Source organism: Strix uralensis, chromosome 1 (genome assembly GCF_047716275.1).
Source record: "Strix uralensis isolate ZFMK-TIS-50842 chromosome 1, bStrUra1, whole genome shotgun sequence".
Taxonomy (NCBI): domain Eukaryota; kingdom Metazoa; phylum Chordata; class Aves; order Strigiformes; family Strigidae; genus Strix; species Strix uralensis.
The window spans coordinates 53,148,838-53,170,429 of NC_133972.1; the positions used below are offsets into that span (position 1 = coordinate 53,148,838).

Here is a 21,592-nt window from a genome sequence, read left to right on the forward strand (position 1 = left end):
TTCCCAAATCTACCTTTACAACAGTGGGAACAGAACACAGGTAGACTAGATGCTCTCTAAAAACGTGTACTACTACTGTTCTTATTTAGTGCCACTTCAGCAAACACAGGTAGCCAATTCAGATAACATCTGTGAAATCCTGGGCCCAAAAGTGTCACTGGTAAAAATCTCAATAGCCGCAATTAGTCTTCCTCAGAACAAAACAAAAACACCAATGAAGCCTTACTGTTTTATTTATTTCAGTAAAGTACTCTTAAAACATATTACAATATAATATTAACAGAGGCAAGTGTCTAAACAGTATTTTTAAAACAAAGTAATATTTCACAGTAGGAAATTTAATAAAAAAGCACCACTTGAAACTAGCGTAGTTTTCACAGTGTACTGCAATCTGCAGAGACCACAGAACAGAGGAAGCATCCACAATATTAAAATAGACTTAACATATTCTGCCCAGTTTTGACTTCATAGAAAGCATAAAAATTTGTATTGGTAATAAAATATATTCAGGTAAAATCTTAGAACCTGCAAAATGTTTCACAATACAAAACAATGCATGTTTTTTTAAGCCAAATCCTTTTTCCTCTTGTATAAGCAGCACTATACACCTAAATTATTTTCCTCCTGTAATGATCAAGTTTTCTATAACAACCTGTTGCCCATTATCTGCATAACATAAGTGACATAACCACCTGCCTTCCTGGATGTATTAATTTAAACTCTTTCTGTACAGCTAGAGATTCTGACAGCCTCGTACTTGCTCTATTACTTTATGAATACCTCCACTGGAAATGCTCTCTGGCAGAAAGGATTGGAGAGACTGTCTATAGCTATTTTAACCATATTCATGAATGTGGTATCAAAAGATGCAAAATTTTTAAATTAATTCCATACTTCACAGTATTATATTGTGCTACTAATAGAAAAAAAAAACATATGAAAAGAGAATTAAAAAGTTCAGAAGTTGTAAATATAACTCATAAGATATACCTGTCAATAAAACATGCAATTTATCACAGCAAATGGGATAAGTGCCATAAAATTAGCATTCATTGTACATTGTCTGATTCCTCTTGAACTTTCTCTTATTTAGGATCATAGTGCACCACTTAATATTGCATGGTATGAGGCAATAGATATCATTTTCATAGATGCAAAGGCTACATACTATGCCATTAATTAGACTATCATAAATCCACACTGATTCCAACACACTCACTCCAAATTCATGTTACTATAACCAGTCAGTGAGTGACCCGAACTATGGATTCAGGCTTTTTTTTCTTCCCCCCGAGAGGTGCAAAAGAGGCTTAAATTATCAGTCTTTTCTTGCTTGAAATAAAGCTAAGCTTGCTGTAAGTTGCAATTAATACTACATATTTAATAAGACTTTTTTTTTCATCATGTGAGTACCTTATCATAGATAACATTAGCAAAACAGTATTAGATGCATTACCACCACCAGATGGGTATAATATACTGCATTTTTCATTATGCAGCTAAAAATCTACTCTGAATTTAAGGGCAATTAGGGCCACTCCTCCCAGAATCCTCTGAGAAAATTTACTACATTGAAGAATTCAAACTGCAAAACCTGTCTTAGCTGTAATAATGTTCACTTGTACTTCCCTGGTAGTTCCTGCATCCTTTCATAATGGTGCGTTTAAATGCAAGTACCACCACTGTGTGCATAACATAGGATTTCAGCATCAATCCCTTCCATATTCAAGCAATTGATACCACAATCTCACTCAAATAAAGCATACTCATACATATCATGCCATAGGATTTGCTATATGTTATATATAGACAAATGCTTATTGCATTCAAGTAACATCTACACTTTGCTAAAGATGTACCAGATTATGTCTAATATCAGATTCTGACGTTTGCTACACAGGTTTAAACCTAGAATGACTCTTAAGTTGTCATTATACTGGGGAGCAGCTGCCTTTAACACGACTGCATAATGCAAAACACCAAAAGAAAATAAGCGAGTTATGCTTGTGAGAAACTGGCTTTTCTTAACTTCCTCTAAAACAAATCCATAAGTGTATCATTTCAAACCTTCTCTAACATTGTCTTCCCCTGAAGTCTTACCTTAGAAATACCCAGGTCTGCTCTCTGAAGAGCTCATCTTACATCACGTGCATCCTTCTAAAGAAAGCGGATGGATGTATCAGAAAATTTTAACTCCTGTGGCATTTCATCTTTGTTCAGTCTCAGTAGACTTCGAGTGAAGTACCCAGAAAAACTGCTCTGCTCCTAGGTAATGCAGCTCTTCTGTACATAACAAATACACATCCTCTCATACCAGAAGTCTTTCTCTACCACTACAAAATATCCTCTGTAACAATAACAGTATTTTGCAAATGTTGAACATGTTTGGCCTTAGCTGTAATTCATCCTTCTTTATGACCTTGCAAGAACGAATGAGAGCCTGGCTACACACAGGCACTGAGACCTCTGTCACAGACTTTGGGAACACCAGGATTGAACTTACTGTGGTTTGCATACTTATGCTGGCTTCAACACAATGCCCAGTGAGGTATCTTGTGATGGACTGCTTAGACTTTGCAGCTAAAAGCAAGAAAAACTACTGTTCTCTATTTGGAGCAGGAGAGTAATTTGTCCAAAGCCCGCATCTTTGGGTATACACTTGAAAATAAAAAGATGAATGGAAGAAAACCGCAGGTGTTAAGGACACAGTTAAAAAGTGACAAGTAAGAACAGAACGACCAGATACAGGTCTTGCACTTGGGTTCATTCTTTTACGGAAAATTATAGGAGGAGACTGTACAGCAAAAACAGTGTGACAAACTCCAAAACAGGGGAGGAGCACAGGAAACTACATCTATTTTGGATATACATACTGAGGCAGATATCAACACTAAAGTTATTCATGCATAATATTCCTTCCTTCAGTAAGGTTGATGTAAGGCAGCCTGCAAGTGCATTATTAATGTCCCTCTTCTATAATTACGTATGTGACATACATACATCTATTCTTTAGTAGGGATGGTGAAAGAAGGATGGAAAGAGTTGAGCTACATGACAGGGCATGCCATTTACTCCTAACAAAAGAAATGAGAGAGTGAAGCAGTTTTGTGGAGAAAGGAGAAAATGAGAGAAAACACTCTACATAGATTAGAAAAAGAATAGTTTGATGGACAGTTGGATGGATGGTTGGAGGAAGACAAAAATCAGTGCCACTAAATATACCATTTCTTTGAATTAACTGAGTGATTTTACAAAAAAAAACCCAACCTTTTTATACTAAGTACCTGTTCAGCAAAATAAATATGCTTGTGAATGGTGTTCCTTTTTGGTCAGAAAAATATTTTGTCATTTATAAGAAAGTGAAAACTTTTTTATTTTCAAAAGTCTCATTTTCAAGACATTCTTTTAATACTCTTTATCTCCTACATACTCTTACTTTTTAGAATAGACTTCCTTCCTTCTCATCCTGCAACTTTTCACTGGCAAAACTAAAAATGGCAAAAAGCCTTCCCAAATTACTTAAATGCAGATTATTTCCAAATGAAATTAGAACAGCCATTAGTTCCAATGTTTCTGTTGTAAAAATAATGTTCTACTTTTGACCCCATGTCCATTTCTATAATATTAAGCCTGTATACTCCAGTGTTATCATATTATCATCTCGAGTTTGAGGCATGTTCCCTCCATTTACAGAAAGCACAACATTTTATAAGATGTAGCAAAATTAGCCTCAAAGTGCATTTAGTCTTGTTATTAGCCTGTTGCAGTGAAGAAACTGAAAGCAGGTTTCCATTATTTGGCTGTGCTGCTTTTGGTTGCAGTGCTAAAAGGTATGTACTTAACATCACCTGCAATTTTTTGTGGTCCAGAAATAATTAATTTTAAGAGACTGCTTTATGAAAAAATAAGAGTTTGATCTGAATTCAAGGTTTCCCTGCCTGAAGATGTTAACAGAAGTAAAATCTTGAAACAAAGCTCTGTTTTCTTTAAATACTGACCATTCAATTAAGATTATATTTAAATATTCCTAAAATTGAAAGCATTTTGGTGGGACAATCTGCTCATGTCAACACAGTGTAAGGTGTCAAATATGTATAGAATCAGAGTAGAACCCAAATGCAATTTAAATCCCAATTCTGTGCTAACTTCACTGTACAGAAATTAAGAGGAAATCCATAAAATAGATATACTGGTTCCATGTTCATGAGTGATCTGATTGATCCTTCCACGCACACAGTCAAGAGAAACTGATATCAGTGTTCCATTATGTACTTCAAAAGATGCACGGAGGGACACACTGGTCCATATGCTTCCCTCTGGCATCTGACCTCCAATCTGCTGAGCAATTGCTGTGGGTTGCATGTGATCCATGGTCAACCGATTGAGAGTCATTTTGAGCACACTGCATGAGTGGATTAGCTTTAAGTTAAATGCAAGGCTGGCAACTCCCTTTTCAGTAAAAATGAAATACTTCTGAGCAAGTTGTCCAGAAGAAACCAGCTGTATCTCTTTCTCATTGGATGAGACCTGGGTGAAATCCAGTAATTTGTTTCTCACGGCTCCAGTGGGCAGACCTGTAACAGAAACTGTGGCTGACAAGGCACTAGAAACTGCTGAAGGGATCCAGATGAGACTAAACATACTAATTCCAGAACTATCTCCAAAATACCGAACATTACACTGTGCAGGAGAGAGTATCTCAAAGCTAATCAGATCTCCAGTACCAACTTTTGTGGCCCAGGAAGCAGATATCGATGTGTCTCTGTAATTTACCCCAGATTTAAATACACTCATTAATTCTCTGTTGGTACCATTCCTATTGATATAGGAAATTAAGGAGAAGCCCTCCCGGACACACGTATGACCCATGGAATACAGTGCTTGGTGGAACACAAATTTGACAACACCAGTTTCAGTGAACTTTATCGCTCTGCCATCATGAGATAAACTTAGCATGTAAGGGTCGGAAACAGAAATTATTTTAAAGGTAGGTCGATAGTTGGTTTGGTAATGCATTGCTGTTGACATCTGGGCACTGAGTGCCACAGCACCTGTGTCGTGGGACAACCAAAACAAACTGAGTGGGGTATTAAGATCATAAATATTTAAGTCTTTACTTTGATTGCAGAATTGATTTGGGCTCCTCAAATACACAGAAAGAGTTTGGCTGGGCTCCACTTCAGCAGCACTGCTTAAACTAGTGCTCTGGAAATACTTTCCTTCTGGCTGTTCAATGCGAACACCGCTCAGTTCATAGCCTTCCTCACTGCCATTAAGCTTTAAGGAAAGTTGCAAAAAATTCCTGCAGTTGTGCTTTACTGCAAAATTCAGGTCAGTCCACAACAAACCATGCTGCCTGAACACCAGGCTGTTATCTTCAACAGATAGGATTTCACAGGGAAGCTTTCCCTTTATCTTCAAGTTCAAGCCAGAGTAGACCTGAGAGGTGCCAGACTTTACAGAGGGTAGAATGATGTTTGCAGCCCAAGACTCTGAGAGCTTGTTTTCACTAGTTGCCGAACAAACTGTATCACTGACAGTGGAACAAGGCATGGCCACCATTCCATCTTCACATTTTAAACATGCTTGGCATTCCTGCATCTCCTTATTAAAGAAATACTCCTCTCCACACACTCCCAAAGCTGCATCTTTCTCAGCAATTCCAAGGCATCGGAAACCACCTGTTCACAGGAAACGGACAACTTTTATCATCATACCTTTACAATACTAAAAATAACTCTACAGCTCCACATATCAAATATCTTTGATAACATATCTAATCATAAGGGAGAAAACAGAAGATAATTACGATGTTAGATCACTTTGTGCTATTAAAGGAACCTTGACAGCAAACAGAGGAAATATTAGGCATAACTCACCTTGTCCAAGCCGAGTCCAGTGGTTTAGAGTGGGAAAGGAGCTACATAGGGGCAATTCTAACCAAAACCTGTAATGGATCAGATACAATGATATTGCTCCAAAGACATTCTCTCCCTTCCCTGAGGTAAAAGGCATGGTGACTAACTGGTGCATTGAGCAGCAAAGATATTTTCAGCTAAGGGAGAGTTCCACTATACAAGGAGAAATGTGCACTGTCTGCCCAGCCATGTTATGGGGTATCACTGCTGTAGCTGTAATTGCTAAAGCAGTACTTTTCAACCCAAGTCACATGGACCCCAGGCATTCTGTGTATAGCTTTTAAAGAACCTGCAAGAGACAAGTAGAAGAAAGAAAATTCTAAACAGCAGGCTTAAAATCATTATGCAGTAGTCCACACATGTGAAAGGTGGAAACCCACTGCTCTAAGCCACAGGGCAGCAGTGGTTGTGATAGTCTAAAGTTAAAATAAAACACTGCTGTAAACAGTAAAGAGAATATCTAGAGCTGCCATTTGAAATTACTTTATTTGACATAAAGCAATTTTGTGCTGTTAAATGGTACACCATGACCTCAGTGGATCAAAGAATGCACACCCAGAGAGCAGGTTTTAAAAACAGCCTGTAATTTTCTATGGCAATTTTCCAAGAGCACCACCAGCTGCCAACACCTCCAGCTGGAGCGACCGGTGCCCAAAACCTTTGTGCACGGAGCCTTCAGGATCTAAATCAACACACAAGATTTGAGGCACCCTAAAGAATAAACACTTACAGTTTGTGCCTCAAAGCTTAATCACTAATGCACTCGCTTCTGCTTTTTACCACCATAATCAAAACTCAATAAACATCTTTCTTATAGCTTTTCTCAAATACCCTTTACTATCTAAATACTGTGTCATACATTTGCTTTATTCATCAGCTGGACAGCTGCTGTATCTAGGCTGGGATTTGCTATGAGCCTGAGACTACAAGCATTTGATATGGACCCCAACAAGCCATTTTTCTCCACTGCTAACCCCAGGGTGGAACTGGTTATGCAGACTGCTGATGCAGGCAGAAAAGCACGCCACACATACTGCAAACTGCAAGACAGAGCAGTACACATGCACCTGGCCCACAAGGGAGGTCAGAATATTGGCTAAAATTCACTTCTGATACTACATCATTCAGCAGAGAACACCAGACGCTGTGTTAAATTATACAGGCTTCATATATTCACCCTCATATCTCTTTGTCTATTTATGTTTCATTCACTTAAGTGATGACTCTCCACTAACACTGATATGTAGAACTATACAATTTATGATGAGAGAACATTCTTTCTGGGACCAGATATCTTTTTCTCAAAAGAGCTCGCCACAGAACAGTGAGATTTTTCCACTTGAAAAAAGTCAAGACAAAGGTAACATTTTGTTCCCCCGAAAGTGTCTGGCCTTTTTTTTTTTTTAACAAGAAACAAAAGCCAAACAAATAAAATCACATTTTTTCAACTAAGAACATTCTAGAAGGAATACAGAAAAAAAATCCCAAACTTTCCTTTTGAAATCAGTTTTAACAATGGTGTAATTGCTCACATGACACTTCTTAACCAGTTCTACTCATATCAATGGCTCCCCCATGACTGAGAAATACTAGATGAACTGCTATTGAGTACACAAATACAGCTGGTTGACATATCAGAGATCTGCAGTAGTGCCTAGAAATACTTTTTATGCTATTTGCTTCTTAAAAATATTTTAATGCATATTTAAGGATTTTTGTAAATATGAAATTTTACAAATACATATGGTGACTACTCTCACCAATTTGCTGTCTAGTCTTTCATTGGTTACATCTGCTGCAGGTGTTCCCCCTGCATGTACTCCAACTAGGTGACTTCAAAGCAACATGCAGGCTGTTTTATACTGTGGACAGTAGCAAGAGCAGCATTCTACCCTTTGCCCAGAAGACGTCAAGCAGTAAATGATATCCAAACATCAGAAAGTCAGCACAGCAGCATGCTGTGACTGCTTCCTACTTCTCTTTACTGCCTGACAACCTCTCCCATCTTTTCCTGGCTCCTGCTCTGGGCACTGCTGCACCTGGTTTAACACTGAGCAGCCCAGCTGTACTCAAGCTGGTTTTGTGAAATCGAGTATCTTTGCAGCACGCTTACTAGCCCTCGCCATTCATGGAGGCCAGGCAAATGCAAGGCAATTAAGAGTAAGCCATGCATATATTTTTCTGCTGTTACTACTCATAACTGCCTGATGCAAATGCGACATTCGAGCAGATTAAGTATGGGAATCCATCACTCTTTAAACCCTCTATGTCAAATTTGGATCATCACAAATCAACACAGCTAATAGCCCCGACTGGGGCTATCTGTCTCGGTTCTTGTTCCTCTTTCCCCTGCATCCCACAGCAAGTTTACACTAAGTCCTCTTTAACTTGCATGGCATTCTGGGGAGAGTGCTTTTGGTTGACTCTGCTTGGTGGATTCACACCAAAGACAACAGCCGGACCACTCTCCTGTGACTGTCTAAGAAGAAAATGATGCACTAGACTCCACTTTCGCTGATTAGGTACCTCCAACTGTCACTGCTCCTTGATGCCTAGTCTTTAATCAAATAACCTAACAACTCTCATCCCAGATAAAAGCAAGAAAAAGCAGCAGGGGAAGAAGGTATGATGTAGAGGAAAGTGGAAGGGTGAAGAAAGAGAGGCTCCTAGTTGCATGCTTCTTTATTGTCATTTGCTCTGTCTCCTTTCACAGTGTACAGTGAACAGGAGTTGCTACAGATGCAACAACGTTTGCGTGCAGCTCAAGAAACCACATACAACATCTGGAACTCATATGTCAGATCACATCCCCATCCTCCCTACATTACCCAAAACAGACATTCAGTTTCAGCTTCCCTTTTGACAAGTTAATTGCACTTGTGTAAGATAATGAGCTATCATGAACAGACAGGCTGAAAGTAGCAGTCCTCTCTAACAAAATGTAAAAAGAATACTCCATCTTCCATGACAGACAGGAATGACATTGACAGGACATTGATTCCTGATCCAGGTGATGAGAAATAGTTACTTTCACATCTTTACAAGCCACCATTAAAACTGAGAGAGGAGTAATCAAGGGAAGAGTCCCTTCCTTTCAAATACATCGCTACTGCTTTTCTGTGGTCTGACACACCACCACTATCTGTCTGTTTCTTGGCAGTATTTTGCCCTCACTTACTTTCCTTCATCAATTGTATAGACCCATTCTTGGTCTGGGTCCCCCCACCCAAAGAACCCATTGGGTAAATTCCCTACAGCCTTCCCTCCTCCAAGGCACAGACTAGAGCAACACCAAATGACTACCACCTTGGTGGCTCTCCTTTCCTAGGGCTGGGGCCTTGTGGGCTTCATTCCACAAAACCACCAACGCAACCAAACCCAGTCTCTTACTAAAGAAGAGATAAAGCCTTACACCTTATCAATGCTTTGTCTCAAATTCTGTGCCATCAGCTGTCTTGCCTCTAACTGCCCACCACTGTCTGAAAGTGTCTTGCCTCTTCTTTTGTAAGACTGATGGTACCTCCTCTACAGCATTTGCCACATAAGGCAACACCAAGTGCTCTCTTCTTCTAGACATTTCCAGTTTCCTGTGGTGTTTGTAGTAATACCATCCAACCCACCACAGTTCCTGTCCAAAGGAAATAAGGACAATATAAGTGAGCTCATGTCCTCTTTTAACCCTTCCCTAGGATTAATTCCCTCCCACTTTTTTCTCCACCAGTGGCGGGGCAAGAATCGTAAAAAATCACTCATAATCAGCTGAAAACAGCCCTTGCCCCTCAGAGAGGGGCCACCCTCTTTTTACAAGTAAGAAGTCTAGAGGAGGAAAAACATAAAACCTAATGAAGCCCTCCCTTGGCTATTTGATTGGGAGGTGACACTGCTGAAATGCTCTATTTGATCACAGAGTTCCTTTTGAGTTTTATTGGCTGACCAAAAATTAGATAAATAGAAAGAAACCTAGTACCTAGATATAATTTCCTCAGTATGTCTATGAATTTGCTCTTTTGTGTCTGACTGCCATGAGAAGCAATGAAGGTGAAGTCTGCAGTGCAGAACTCCAGTCAAATTTGTTCTTAAATGTCTGAAAAATTGCTCCAAGCCCCCACAAGTGATTGAAACTGTTGATTGTTCCTCAGTATTTGACAATAGTTTGCTAAAGGAGAATAAGACTGATGGAGGAAGACCTTATAAGAACCTTCATTAGATCAAATCAAATACCCACCTCAGCGCAGCAGAAGGAAAATGACAAATATTTTTCTCCATATTAGGAATAATACCTTTTTGACCCCATTTGCACCAGCATAAACAAGAAAGTCAGGTCAAAAGTGAAAATTAAAACCAAAGCATATAAAACCCCATAAAAATAAGGTAAATGGGACCATCCAGTGCTCCTAGTGGATATTATGCTCTAAACAGCCCACTGTCCAGAAGAACTGCTATCAGCTTACAGCTGAGTGCTTTTCAACCCCTTTGATTCCAGCAAGTTGAGCATGTCATTACTCACAAACATACAGGCCTGAGTCCTTATCTATCTCCTTGGCCTGTTCCTGAAGATCTAATTATCTTCATTCTTTAATTATCAGAGAATATAACTTACCCGGAGTATTCAGGCATTTTATCCTCTCACCACAAATGCTTGGGGATTCAGTGCATTCATCTCTATCCTGCAAACGACAAGAATCATTGAAACACTTTAATGCAACAACTTAAAGCTGGCACTTCTTCAAGTTCTGTGACACCCATCTGCCAGTAAAAGACATATGTGGGGATGGAGAAAGGGCTGATCTCATAAGTATGTTGGAGCAAGACAACTTGTTTTGGGTTTTCACCTGTTTTAACAAGGTATCCAAAAAGACTGCATGGTGTCCACAGAAAGCTAGTAGTGTGCAGATGACAAGCTAAATAGATTGGTTGTACAACTAACGCTTGTTATGATGCATGATCTGTAAGACAGTACCACATCCCTGAGAGCGATGCATCACTCGATTGATCTTATAGACATTGTAACAATTGAGACAGTGTTAGAAAACGCTACTAAAGACATTTAGTCTGGGAGGAAGGTGCTAACTGAAAAACACACAAGGAAGGTAAATGATAAAGTAGTATTTCCTGTCAACAAGCCTTCCTTTCACCCTACAGCAGGCAGAGGGACAAGAGTAACAGGCTACATTTTCATTTAAATACTAGCATTAAAGAAAACGGAGACTAGCAGAAAGGGAACTGGATAGACTCTTTCAGGTTCTCTTCTCAGTATCTTGGGCTTAGGTCACCAGCCATTTGGGCTCATGTCAGGCTAAGAATTGGGGACAACACTTGGCAAACAAGGCACTGCTTTAAATATCAAGTTCCCCATGATACCTTAGGACTTCGAAACGAGAGAAAAAGTGACCAAAGAACCATCTTATTTTGCTTACATGCTGGTTTTGTATTGTATAATAAAATGTATTTTATAATAAAATGTATTTAACAATAAAAGCATTCATGTTCTATATTATTATACGTTTGTATGTTATGTTTAAGCTGGAACTAGTTCTTACATTTGTTTTAACTGACAACTTTTGTTTCCAAACTTATAAATAAATACCTGAGCCCTAGTTTTGCTTAGTAAAGCTTTCCTCTGCTTTTCAGAGATGTCTAGTAGTTCTGTAGAGTGGACTGGAATTAAATAAACAAGTTTAGCATGCATAAGTATACATGTTTTAGGATGTCTTTTCCTTACATCATGAAAGGAATCAAAGTCCTGCCAGCTGTCAGGTTTGGGAAAGCATCACACCCAACAGGCACAAACTAGTGTCCCATTTAGAGCAGTAAAGATAAAACCCACAAAAAACTTCAGGCAGACTTTGAGGTGCCATTCAGTAAAGCACATGCTTCAAACTGGATGTCTCTAGCTCTCCAAGCAGTTATTTCCAGAATGTTACCCCAGCACGTCCAACAGAATACTTCATAAACAGTAACTGAAAGATACAAAATTATATTTCACCTGGCAAATCCGATCAGAGTTTGCAGAACACTCGGCCATTTGGAAAAAACCAGCAGGACACAATGTGCATTTTTCACATTGTGAAGGTGTCTTTTGGAAATTGCAAAATTCATCACTTTCACAAAGGCCACAGTCCAGCAAAGACTCCCCAACATTAATCACTTTTGCATCCACTTCTACTTTATGCACAGAGTATGACTTCTGGAGATGATTTCTGACCTGGTTCTGAAGTCCCTGAAGATGACTTTCAAAATAATTTTGAATATCTTCTTGCAAACTCTGAAATGACATTTGTTTCACCGTATCAAAAAGCATACCATACTGGACTTTGATCAGATCCATTTGCTCATACATTTTTCTTTGCTGTTCAAGAATCTCCCGTTGCTGGCTAACCAGTATGTGCTGCTGTTCAGCAAGTTTTTGCTGCAAATCGACAATGATCTGCTGTTGGCTTTTTAGCATTTCAGTAAATTTTTCATGCCCTTTTGCAAGGTGCAACTGTAGTATTAGGGCATCTTCAGATGGAACTTCATTTTCTCCTGAAATACAAATGATTGATTACTGTCCAAGAAAAGTAATTTTCCAGCTTGCTGTATTATCTCTTCAAAGGCATTCAAATTTAGTAAGTTAATGAAAAGTCTCACTAAATTCAAGTCATGACTGTAAGACCATTTTCTTTACTATCTTTGTAGCCCCTTCATGGGATCATAAGGTCTTCCATTTCATAAGCAACATTTATAGTTGTAGACATTAAAAAAGTCGTAATCAAGCCCCATGCTTCAGGGCATAAATTAATCATCACTGGGATTCAATAACATATTAATCATCCCTAGGTCCGTGTTCAAATACAGTAAAGAGTAAATGGTCAATTTTCACTGTAGAGGTGATAAAATGAGGTGATAAAACTTGCTGAGAATACTAAGCTATTAAGCGTAGTTAAAAGTAAGGGTCAATAGCAAAGAGCTGCAAAAGGAGTCTATGATACTGAGCAGCAGCAATAAAATCGCAAAAAGAAACTCGAAGGAGATAAAGGTGAAATAAGGCACCCACTGAATTAAAAAAAAGAAAAATCTAACTTTTTTATATCAAATGTACTTGTAGATTATTATTACCCCTTGCAAACAATCTTCAGGTAAAATATCTAGACATAGGTGTTGGGCTACAGAGCCATGTAATCATCAGTTCAGTGCCCTACAGAGGTCAAAAGGGCGAATAAAATGCGAGGAGTAATTAGAAGAGGAATACATAGCAAAAGATAATGTATCATTATGACATTATATTAACCAATAGAGCATCTTTAATACAGCATGCAGTCCTAGTTCTCCATCTCAAAAAAGAGCACAGAACTCGAAAGGTTTACAAAAGGGCAGCAAGGACAGTTACAAGCACAATGTGATTGTCCATCAAGATTTTTCATCAACCTACACGGGCTCCATTTGTGCTTCAGGCTGGAAAGACATTAACAAATTCCTTTTCACACAACTTTTGCTCTCAGAAGTCTGGCTTACAACCGAGAATACAGGCAGAAGAGCTCAGATCTTTGCCAAGTATTTTGGCTGTACAAGTGACAACACAGTGCAAACACGTACCAGTAAGAGTTACATCTTCAAAGCAGATGGAAAGTCTGTAAGGAAAAGGGGTGGGCCTTACCTGGCCAAATTAAACATATATACCTAGAAAAATTGCTGCTGAAAGCTGGCATGTTGAGGCTCTGGCTACCATGTTGACTACTGTCACTTAATCGTCTCCCTGTAAGTTTTCTGAGAGGGACCTCCTCCTCTTGCCCTGCATTAATATGATTTCTTACATGCTGGGATCACATGTGAGAACAGGGCTCCATGCTAGTACTGCAATACAGTTATCAATAAAAATAAGTGTAATAAATAGTGAGCACAATATTCTTGTAATACCAGAAAACCTAAACTCTAAATGCATTCCCCTAGAAGACTGCTACATAGTACTAACAGCCATTGCATTTACTGTCAAATGAGCTGTGTACATGTCTGCCTTTGTCAAGAACTTCAGATGATCTTGACTTTAAGCTTGAAATGTTAACAAATCCAGGTTTGTAAGGAACAAATAGTAATAAAAGTAACAGCATTAAACGCCCCCTTTCTAGGCCTTTTGACCCTCTTTCTCACTAAAAAAGGAAAAAAGAAATAACCTTCACAGAGGTATGGGAAAGTCCAACTGCACCACTTAAAAGTCAGCCCAGGGAACTGCCTCTGGGGAACTGCAAAAGAATGAACCCTATAGCCAAGGATGTATTACCAAACCACTTTTTTTCAAAACCACTTTTCCTCCAGTTCTCAGTGGCTGATATTCAGAGACCAGTAAGAATAACATTTTGAATTATTCCAGCCATCACAAATTTATAGATGGGGAGAATACAGACTTTTCTAAGACGGTTATTGGGCTCTTCCCATCCTGGCAATCTCGGCTTTTCTCACACATGCAAGTAAAACTATTAGAGCAAAGAAAGGTTAACTAAAGCCCTGATTCAATAAGAGACATAAAGTAGAACTTATTTTTAAGCAAATACTTAAGGAGCATTGTCTTACTAGTAACTGACTTGCTGGTTATGATTTTAAGTACTGATTGCAGTGAAGCTTGCTCACATGATGGACCTGCTTTCCATTATCTCTGCCCTAAACCGCCTTACAGAACTTTGTTACAAAGAGCTACATTCCAGTCAGTCAATTTAGCTTTGCTCCTTTTGGCTGTCTAAAGCTCAGCTGGTGAGAATATGAGGCCTAAAAAATCCTTTGTGACTGGTTTTTTTCCTCTCATTTTTATCCATTTTGCAGTACTATCACTGAACTTATACTTACCGGTACCGGAGGCCCTTCACTGCACAGTTGTCAGTGCTACTGGCAGTTCACCATGCCAGAGCAACAGAGAGCGTAATAAAGCTTTTCCACAAGAGACGACTCTACCGAAAATAAACTACATTCAATTAGCAGAAGGGATATCTTGCTGCCAAAAGAATTCTGAAGGACAAATCTAAAATAGCTCAGATGCAGAGTGCCCTAAAAGTGGCCTTGTTTCTCTCCATTAACTATATAAAGGTAAGGCACAGTGAACACATCAGATGAGGATGTCTCTATCACAGACGTCTAAAATTATGAAAAGAATTCCACTGCAAGTGATGTTTACACATTAGCAGATACAGCAATCCCGCTTAAGTACCTTTTCGCATTGCCCAAACATCAAACAGGTACACCCACTAGAAACGTTCAGATGTTCCCATGACCGCAGATGCAATATTACTTTCCTTGCACATGCATACCACACACAGCCATGGCAAGGTCTGTTTTGCAGACATTTGCTCCATGCTCCCAGGATCAATCCATGGGGCAAACACAGTATCACATACGAACCTCTGCTACACTTCCCTAGTATGCCTGGAAAGGACACGTCACCCTGAGGGCACACTGCATGGACAAGGTAGCCCTCAGGCACAATCTGCCACTGCACAAGGGGCACAGGCTAAAAGCAGGCAGTTATCTTACTGTGGGGAAGGGAAGGCAAGATCCTGATTGGGACTGGAGAGCACAGGGCCATCTGATGGTGCCAGTCACTCCTGGTAACCACAGGAGATGAGAGCAGGGGGCTGCAGGAACTGCTCAGTGCACAGATAGCAACAGCATAAGAACCTACAACCTTCTTCACCAGGTTTGGCAGGTATGAGGTATGACAGTTGCACGTTATTTTGCCCAAATGCAGGTGTTTGCAGCTGCAGAGAAGTCTGCCCAAAAGAAAACAACAGAAAGATGGGTCTGATAGGAAAAATTAAGGATTTAATGGCAATTAATGAGTGAAGAGAGAAACACAGAGGAATACAAAATGGTAAGACAACAAAAACAGGTCCTGTGCATTCCGTCTTTCGGGATGACAGTCTTTCATCTGAAGTAAGGCATACTCACAGTGCTGCCGAGAGCTAACAGTGACAATCTTGCAGAAGAATGGGCTCATCTGATTTGAAAAGGGAGTAAAAGGCTGCACTCCAGCATCTTCACCCAGCCAACAGAAGCAGTGGTTCAGCTGCAGTTGGCAGGAGCTTTCCAGATAGTAGCTGTGGTGCTGGTGATACTAGCTGAAAAGCTGATGATGTTTGTCTGATTCCTGCTGAAGGGCTGTGCTGGTTCTGGCAGGCAGCTGGTGGACAGTAACAGTTACCTGCCTCATGCAGGTGAGCCCGCAAACACAGACACAGTGCTGGGAATCATCTGTATCTTGGAGGGCTGGTATCAGGCATCGTCTTCAGCAAGCATTCAAGTAGACTCCACCTCACACAAATGGGGCTACACAGCAGGTTGAAAAAAGATTATTCTGGTCACCAAAATAAAGCCTTCTCAGACAGGTAAACTGGAGGGGAGGTCTCTCATAGTGACTGAAGAATCACTGCAAATCTACTCATGCACTGTCACAGAGCCATCAGGTCTCCACCCATGTATGCCAGAAAAATGGCCGTAGGGTCACCTAGGCAGCATATTCCAGCTCCCCCACTGTCTGAGGGCAATGGCAAAGAAACACCCCATGCAGCTGGCCTCAGAGTGACCTGCTGACATGGTAACCAGACAGAAATGTTCCCCTAAAAACAACAGAAAGACAGGAACAGTCACTGACCTGTTTCTTCTTGAATAGATGGTTTCCTGTTTGCAGCTATAGCACCTTAGATGTTAAACTGCAGGGCCAGCCAGCCTTCTGTTTCTTTCTTCCACCAGGAACTAACCGTACCTTTATCTTTGATCTAAAAACACTAGAAATCCCCAAGATTAATTCATTGCACATGGCTGCCAGAGAAACTTCCTCTTTGGGAAGTTAACTGAGGAAGGATTAGGAGGATGGGTGAGGATGCAGAGGTGGCATATAATCTGTCATAAACTTCTGTTCTTTCCAACTGTGTGACAAGTTCCTGGAGGCTAAAATAAATGTATGATTGCCTGGGTTGGATGCATACACCTGCGCCATCCCTAAAACGTATAGACATCACCCTGAAGTCACGCAAAAGATGTACTTTACACAGGGGAAAATATACCGAGGCGTTTTCTTTGCCACCTGCTTACTTAAGTCATGTGCTGAGCACATGGAGCAGCCTCATCTCAGAAGACTCTGCAAAGAGGACTGGGAACACACAGCAGCCACTGTGAGTACCAGAGGCAACTCTGCACTCTGACTAACCGCAGAGACTCCTAGAGCTCGTCTAAGCCTGTCGCTGCTGCACTCAAGAGGCCCCTAGACTTCCCTCAGAGGGACTCTTGCTGGTCCTCACACGCTACTGACCACCACAGGCAGTTCTCCCTGAATCTGGTTCCTCTCCAAGAAGTTACATCTGTAAGACAGACTCCTGCCACACCTGCCTAATGAGATTTATCCACGAAAAGTTCATAGCAGGAAACCCACCATCTCCACCATACAGGCTGAGCACAGCTCTTCAGTGAGCTCTGTCTCCCCTAGCAGGGCTATTTAGAAGACTAGACCTGCAGGATGCTCTTCATGATCCTTACCGACATTTGCCCTGTCGTGTTTGCTCCATGCTGTTCGAGTAGCAGCTCTCCCAACCGTAAATGCATTTCCCCTAAGCAGATGTCTGATTATCACCTTTTGCTGTTCTGTTCTAGTAGACAAGCCATGCTGGAATTGCTATGCAGAATCATGATTGGACAAGGTATTCTCTGCACTAGTGCAGAAAACCCACTGACCTGTGTTCAAAAGGTGGTCTTGGGCAAATGCAGAGCATGTTAAGAGGTTGTAGGCAGAGCAGAATCCTGGATGCTTGCCTGTCCACTGACTTGAAGCAAACCAAAGACTGTCAACATGGCTTATTTTTTCGTTCTTGACGCCAAGAATATGGAATTTCTGCTAGATGTTGATGAATCCAGTATGCTATTCTTCCACTCCTAGGAGAGAAAGCTGCCTTGTGAAGGCCTGGGTCCAGTCTTTGGAACGGGCAAAACATGTATGTATGTCCTCTGTCCAGTCCGGACAGAAGTATGTCTACAGCATCCACACCAACTGCCACCATGATTGCTGCAGTGGGCCTCGCTGTGGGCTGGTGCCAACCACTATCACTCACTGGCCACGAGGCAAAAAAAGTGAGAGGGGAGAACTTCTGAGGGTGCAGTTGTCCCCATCTGAAAACTCTCTCTCACACGTAGAAGCTCCTGTGTTATCACAGGTTTGCTCACTGTGTGCTTCCATGCTGACAGTGCCTTCCTGGGATTACACAGTTTAGTGGGCAGTGCTGTACACAGCTTTCCCTCCAACATAGAGGGTGCTTCTCTCTGCCACGGGAAGGAGATGAAGCACAAATCCATGACTGCCACTGGCCATAAGGTATAATCCATTCTTGATGCATTCAAGGATTTTGTTAAGGGCAACTCCTAACCACACTTCTGTTCCTCCCAGGCTTCACCCAGCACCAGGCCTGCAAAGAGCATAAAATTGAAAGAGTACAGTGAACTCTGCATCGAATCTGCAAAATCCCTAGCATCTTCACTTTCCAACCCTTTTGCTTTAATTTCCCTTATTCTGTTTTCCTCTGACCCATGCCAGAGGGGACAGAGGACCTAACCCTAAGGCCTAGAGGAGAGGTGCATGAAACTCACCATGTTAGCTGGAAGTGCTGACGGTACTGGAGACTGGGCAGCACAGTCTGATCCAGGTCCTCTAAAGATGGCCAAAGAATAAGAGGATGTTTGGAGAAAGAGGTCATGTTGAGCTAGCTGCTCTTTGTAAGACCTTCATGGAGATAACAGCATGTCTGCTTTCAGCACCATCCAAGAAATATTACGTCTTTTCTGACCATGTAAAATGCCCTTACTATTTGCCAGGAGTTGTACTACATAGATGGATTTTGGTAAGGACAAAGAAAATGCAAATATCCTGAGTCCCTTTGCAAAAGGGAAGCATAGCAGTTATAATAATACAAAGAATATGCAGAGAAGCAGAGAAAAAGGCAGCTAACCATAGTGACTTCTGTTTTCCGTCTGCCTTTGATCACGGAGCATACTGAGGTAAGGCACCTGGGAGCAGTATCAGGCAAGATGAAAGTAGACAGTGTCACTGCACTAAGCACTGGGGGGGGGGCAGGGGGGCGCACGTTAAACCTTAGCCCTGGGACTGGAATCACCACTAAGTGCTGGAGGCTGCTTTGGAGATGTCACTTCACTAAGCAGACCTCGGTAAGGAGGCTTGGCATGTGCCCTGGTGTCTGAAGCAGCCACAGCCCTCAGATTAGCCACAGATGTGACAAAGTTTAAACGACCTTCTTCATGCTTTCCATTAGCTTTTAACATCAGTGGGGAAGAAAATAAATCACCCTTCTTCATACATTTTATATATTTCAGATAAGGCATTAAACCAGAATCCAAACTGCTTTATGGTCATTAATGTATCTGCTGGTGCTCTTCATGTGGGTAAATCCACATATCCCAGGCAACTGTCTAACACCTTCTGCTGACTGGTGAGTAAAACCACGGACATACCATGGAAATACCTGGCTTCCTATGGGGATACAGAATTGACCAGAGCTGGGCTCTCGTCGATTGACAGACAAGTGCTCTGAATGATGTGCAGTAAGAGATGTTCTGCAATTCCTTTTTTTTTTTTTTTTTGCTGGCTATTACAGCAAGACAATTTGTCAGCAGCAGTGAGTTTCTTACCAATGGCACCCGTCCGTTCATCCTGGGTGTGGAACACACATGCCACTGAAGCCTTGTATGACGCTGCTATAAATTAAAAACCCCAGAAATACCAGACTGTGAAGAGAGAGAGAGTTAGAGGTCTTACACTCGTTTAAAAACAGCACTAAAAAGGGTTTTGCCATGTTTCGTCTGCTGTGGGTCCCTCCACCGCCCCTGTGTGGGGAGGGCAGATGAAGGGGAGAAGAGACGGGGCAGCGGGGCCGGCAGCTCCCCACGCACGGGGCAGCCCAGGGCCGGATCTGCCTCCTCACTCTCCCCAAACGAGGCGCTCGGGTGCTCCCGCGCGGGCGCCCTCGGGGCCGGGCCCCCTGAGGCGCTCAAGCCCCTCGGCTCCGCGCCCTCCGGCCGGGCATGCGGAGAGCCGGCACCCCGCGACGGCGTCCCTCGGCGCGGCGCCGAGCAGCGGCAGCGGGCAGAGCCGCGGCCCCGGCGCCCGCCGCCCCGGGGCTGGGGGCCGCGCTCGTCCCGCCCCCCCGGCCCCCTCCGGGCGCCCCGCACCTGGCTTGACGTCGCAGGCGAGCTGCACCCCCAGGGCGCCGCCGCCCAGCTCGGGGGCGGCGTGGGCGAAGTCGTCCCCCGCGAACTGGGCGGCTCTGTCGGCGGCGCGCAGCAGGGCGGGCTCGGGGCAGCCCTCGGCGGGGGCGGCGCGGGCCGGGCCGCGGGGCCGCGGCCGCAGGCGGGGCGGCAGCCGGCACTCCAGGCCCTGGCAGTCGCGGCGGGTGCCGTTGGCGGCGCAGGCCCCGCCGGGGCAGGCCTCGGGCGCGGCGCCCCCGGCGGCGGGGCGCGGGGCGCTGCCGGCCGGCGGGCGGGGCGGCGGGGCGGCGTGGGGGGCGGCGGGCGGCGCCTTGCCCTGCGGCGGCCGCAGCGGCGTGGCGGTGTGGAGGAAGGAGCGCGCCGGGCGGCCGGCCCTGCCGCCGCAGCGGGCCCCGCGGCAGGGCGGGGGGGCCGCCTCGCCGCCGCCGGCGCAGGGGGGGCCGCGGCAGGGCTCGGCGGGGCCGCCCCCTGCGCCCAGCAGCGAGAGGCAGACGCCGAGCCAGCAGCGCGCCCACCACAGCCGTCTCCCCGGCATCTCCGGCCGCGCCTGCAAGAGAAGAGAGGCCGCGGCGGGTCAGGGGAGCGGCCCGAGCCCGCCGCTCCTTCCACCCCAGCCCGGGCTGCGCGGAGCCGGGAGCACCCCCACCCCGCTCCCCGTCGGTTTCTGCGGGTCCCGCCAGAGCATCCCAAACCCGGGGAAAAAATCTTCTCACGCCACCCCCTGTCCCTCCCCGGCGTCTCCCGGCGTAACCTGCGGGAAGGTGCGGGGCAGCGCCCGGAGCAAGTGCGGCCTCAGGACTGGGCTCCTCGGAGGGGCTGTCCGCAGCGGGGACTGACCTCCTCCCAAGGCTGGAGGGGAATGGAAATGTGCAACATTCCTGGGGCTTCGTTAGCATCAGATTTCCCAAGCGCCTCCCTTTAACTCCTTCGCTCCTCCAGCCCCTCCCGGCTGCCCGGGGCGGAGGAGGGGGCTGCCCGCGGCTCCCGCCGGGCCCCCGCTCTCCCGCCGGGGCCGCCCGCGTTTCTTCGCGGTAAGTGTTGGCCCAGGGCGCCCGGCGGGGATATGTACACGCCTTAAAAGGTTGGCTTTCATTCCGAGTGGTTTTATTTCCCCTGAAAATAAATAAATGAATAAAAGAAGACCCCAAAACAACAGGAATAAAGTACACGCGCGCGACGCAGTGTAGAAAGAAAATTCCAGGCGGTCAGGAGAAGTTACTGGTAGTTTGGATTTCTTGGTTCTCACTTTGATCGTCGGGAACCTGCAGCAAAGACACCCACGATCGGCAGCTGTCGTTTGCTCTGCGGCTACCTACAGCCGCAGCACAAACCGAAGCGGAGGACCGACTCCGACCTTCAATCAGCCGTGCGGCTGCGGGCAAGGGTACGGCTTTGTGACGGAGCAGCTTTCCTAGACCCTTCCTGGCAGCGCTCCCACCGCGGTG

At 43.7% G+C, this 21,592-nt stretch overlaps 1 protein-coding gene across 1 annotated transcript; it reads right to left on the reverse strand.

The window, feature by feature from the left end:
* Positions 1-215: 215 nt before the first annotated feature.
* On the reverse strand, positions 216-20,682 carry LOC141947042 (uncharacterized). Its single transcript, XM_074878116.1, has 5 exons — positions 20,458-20,682; positions 20,112-20,316; positions 11,905-12,443; positions 10,519-10,585; positions 216-5,681 (listed from the first exon to the last, which is right to left on the reverse strand). Exons 1-5 carry the CDS (start codon positions 20,680-20,682, stop codon positions 4,162-4,164), a joined length of 2,556 nt encoding a protein of 851 aa, XP_074734217.1. The 3' UTR covers positions 216-4,161.
* Positions 20,683-21,592: the final 910 nt, after the last annotated feature.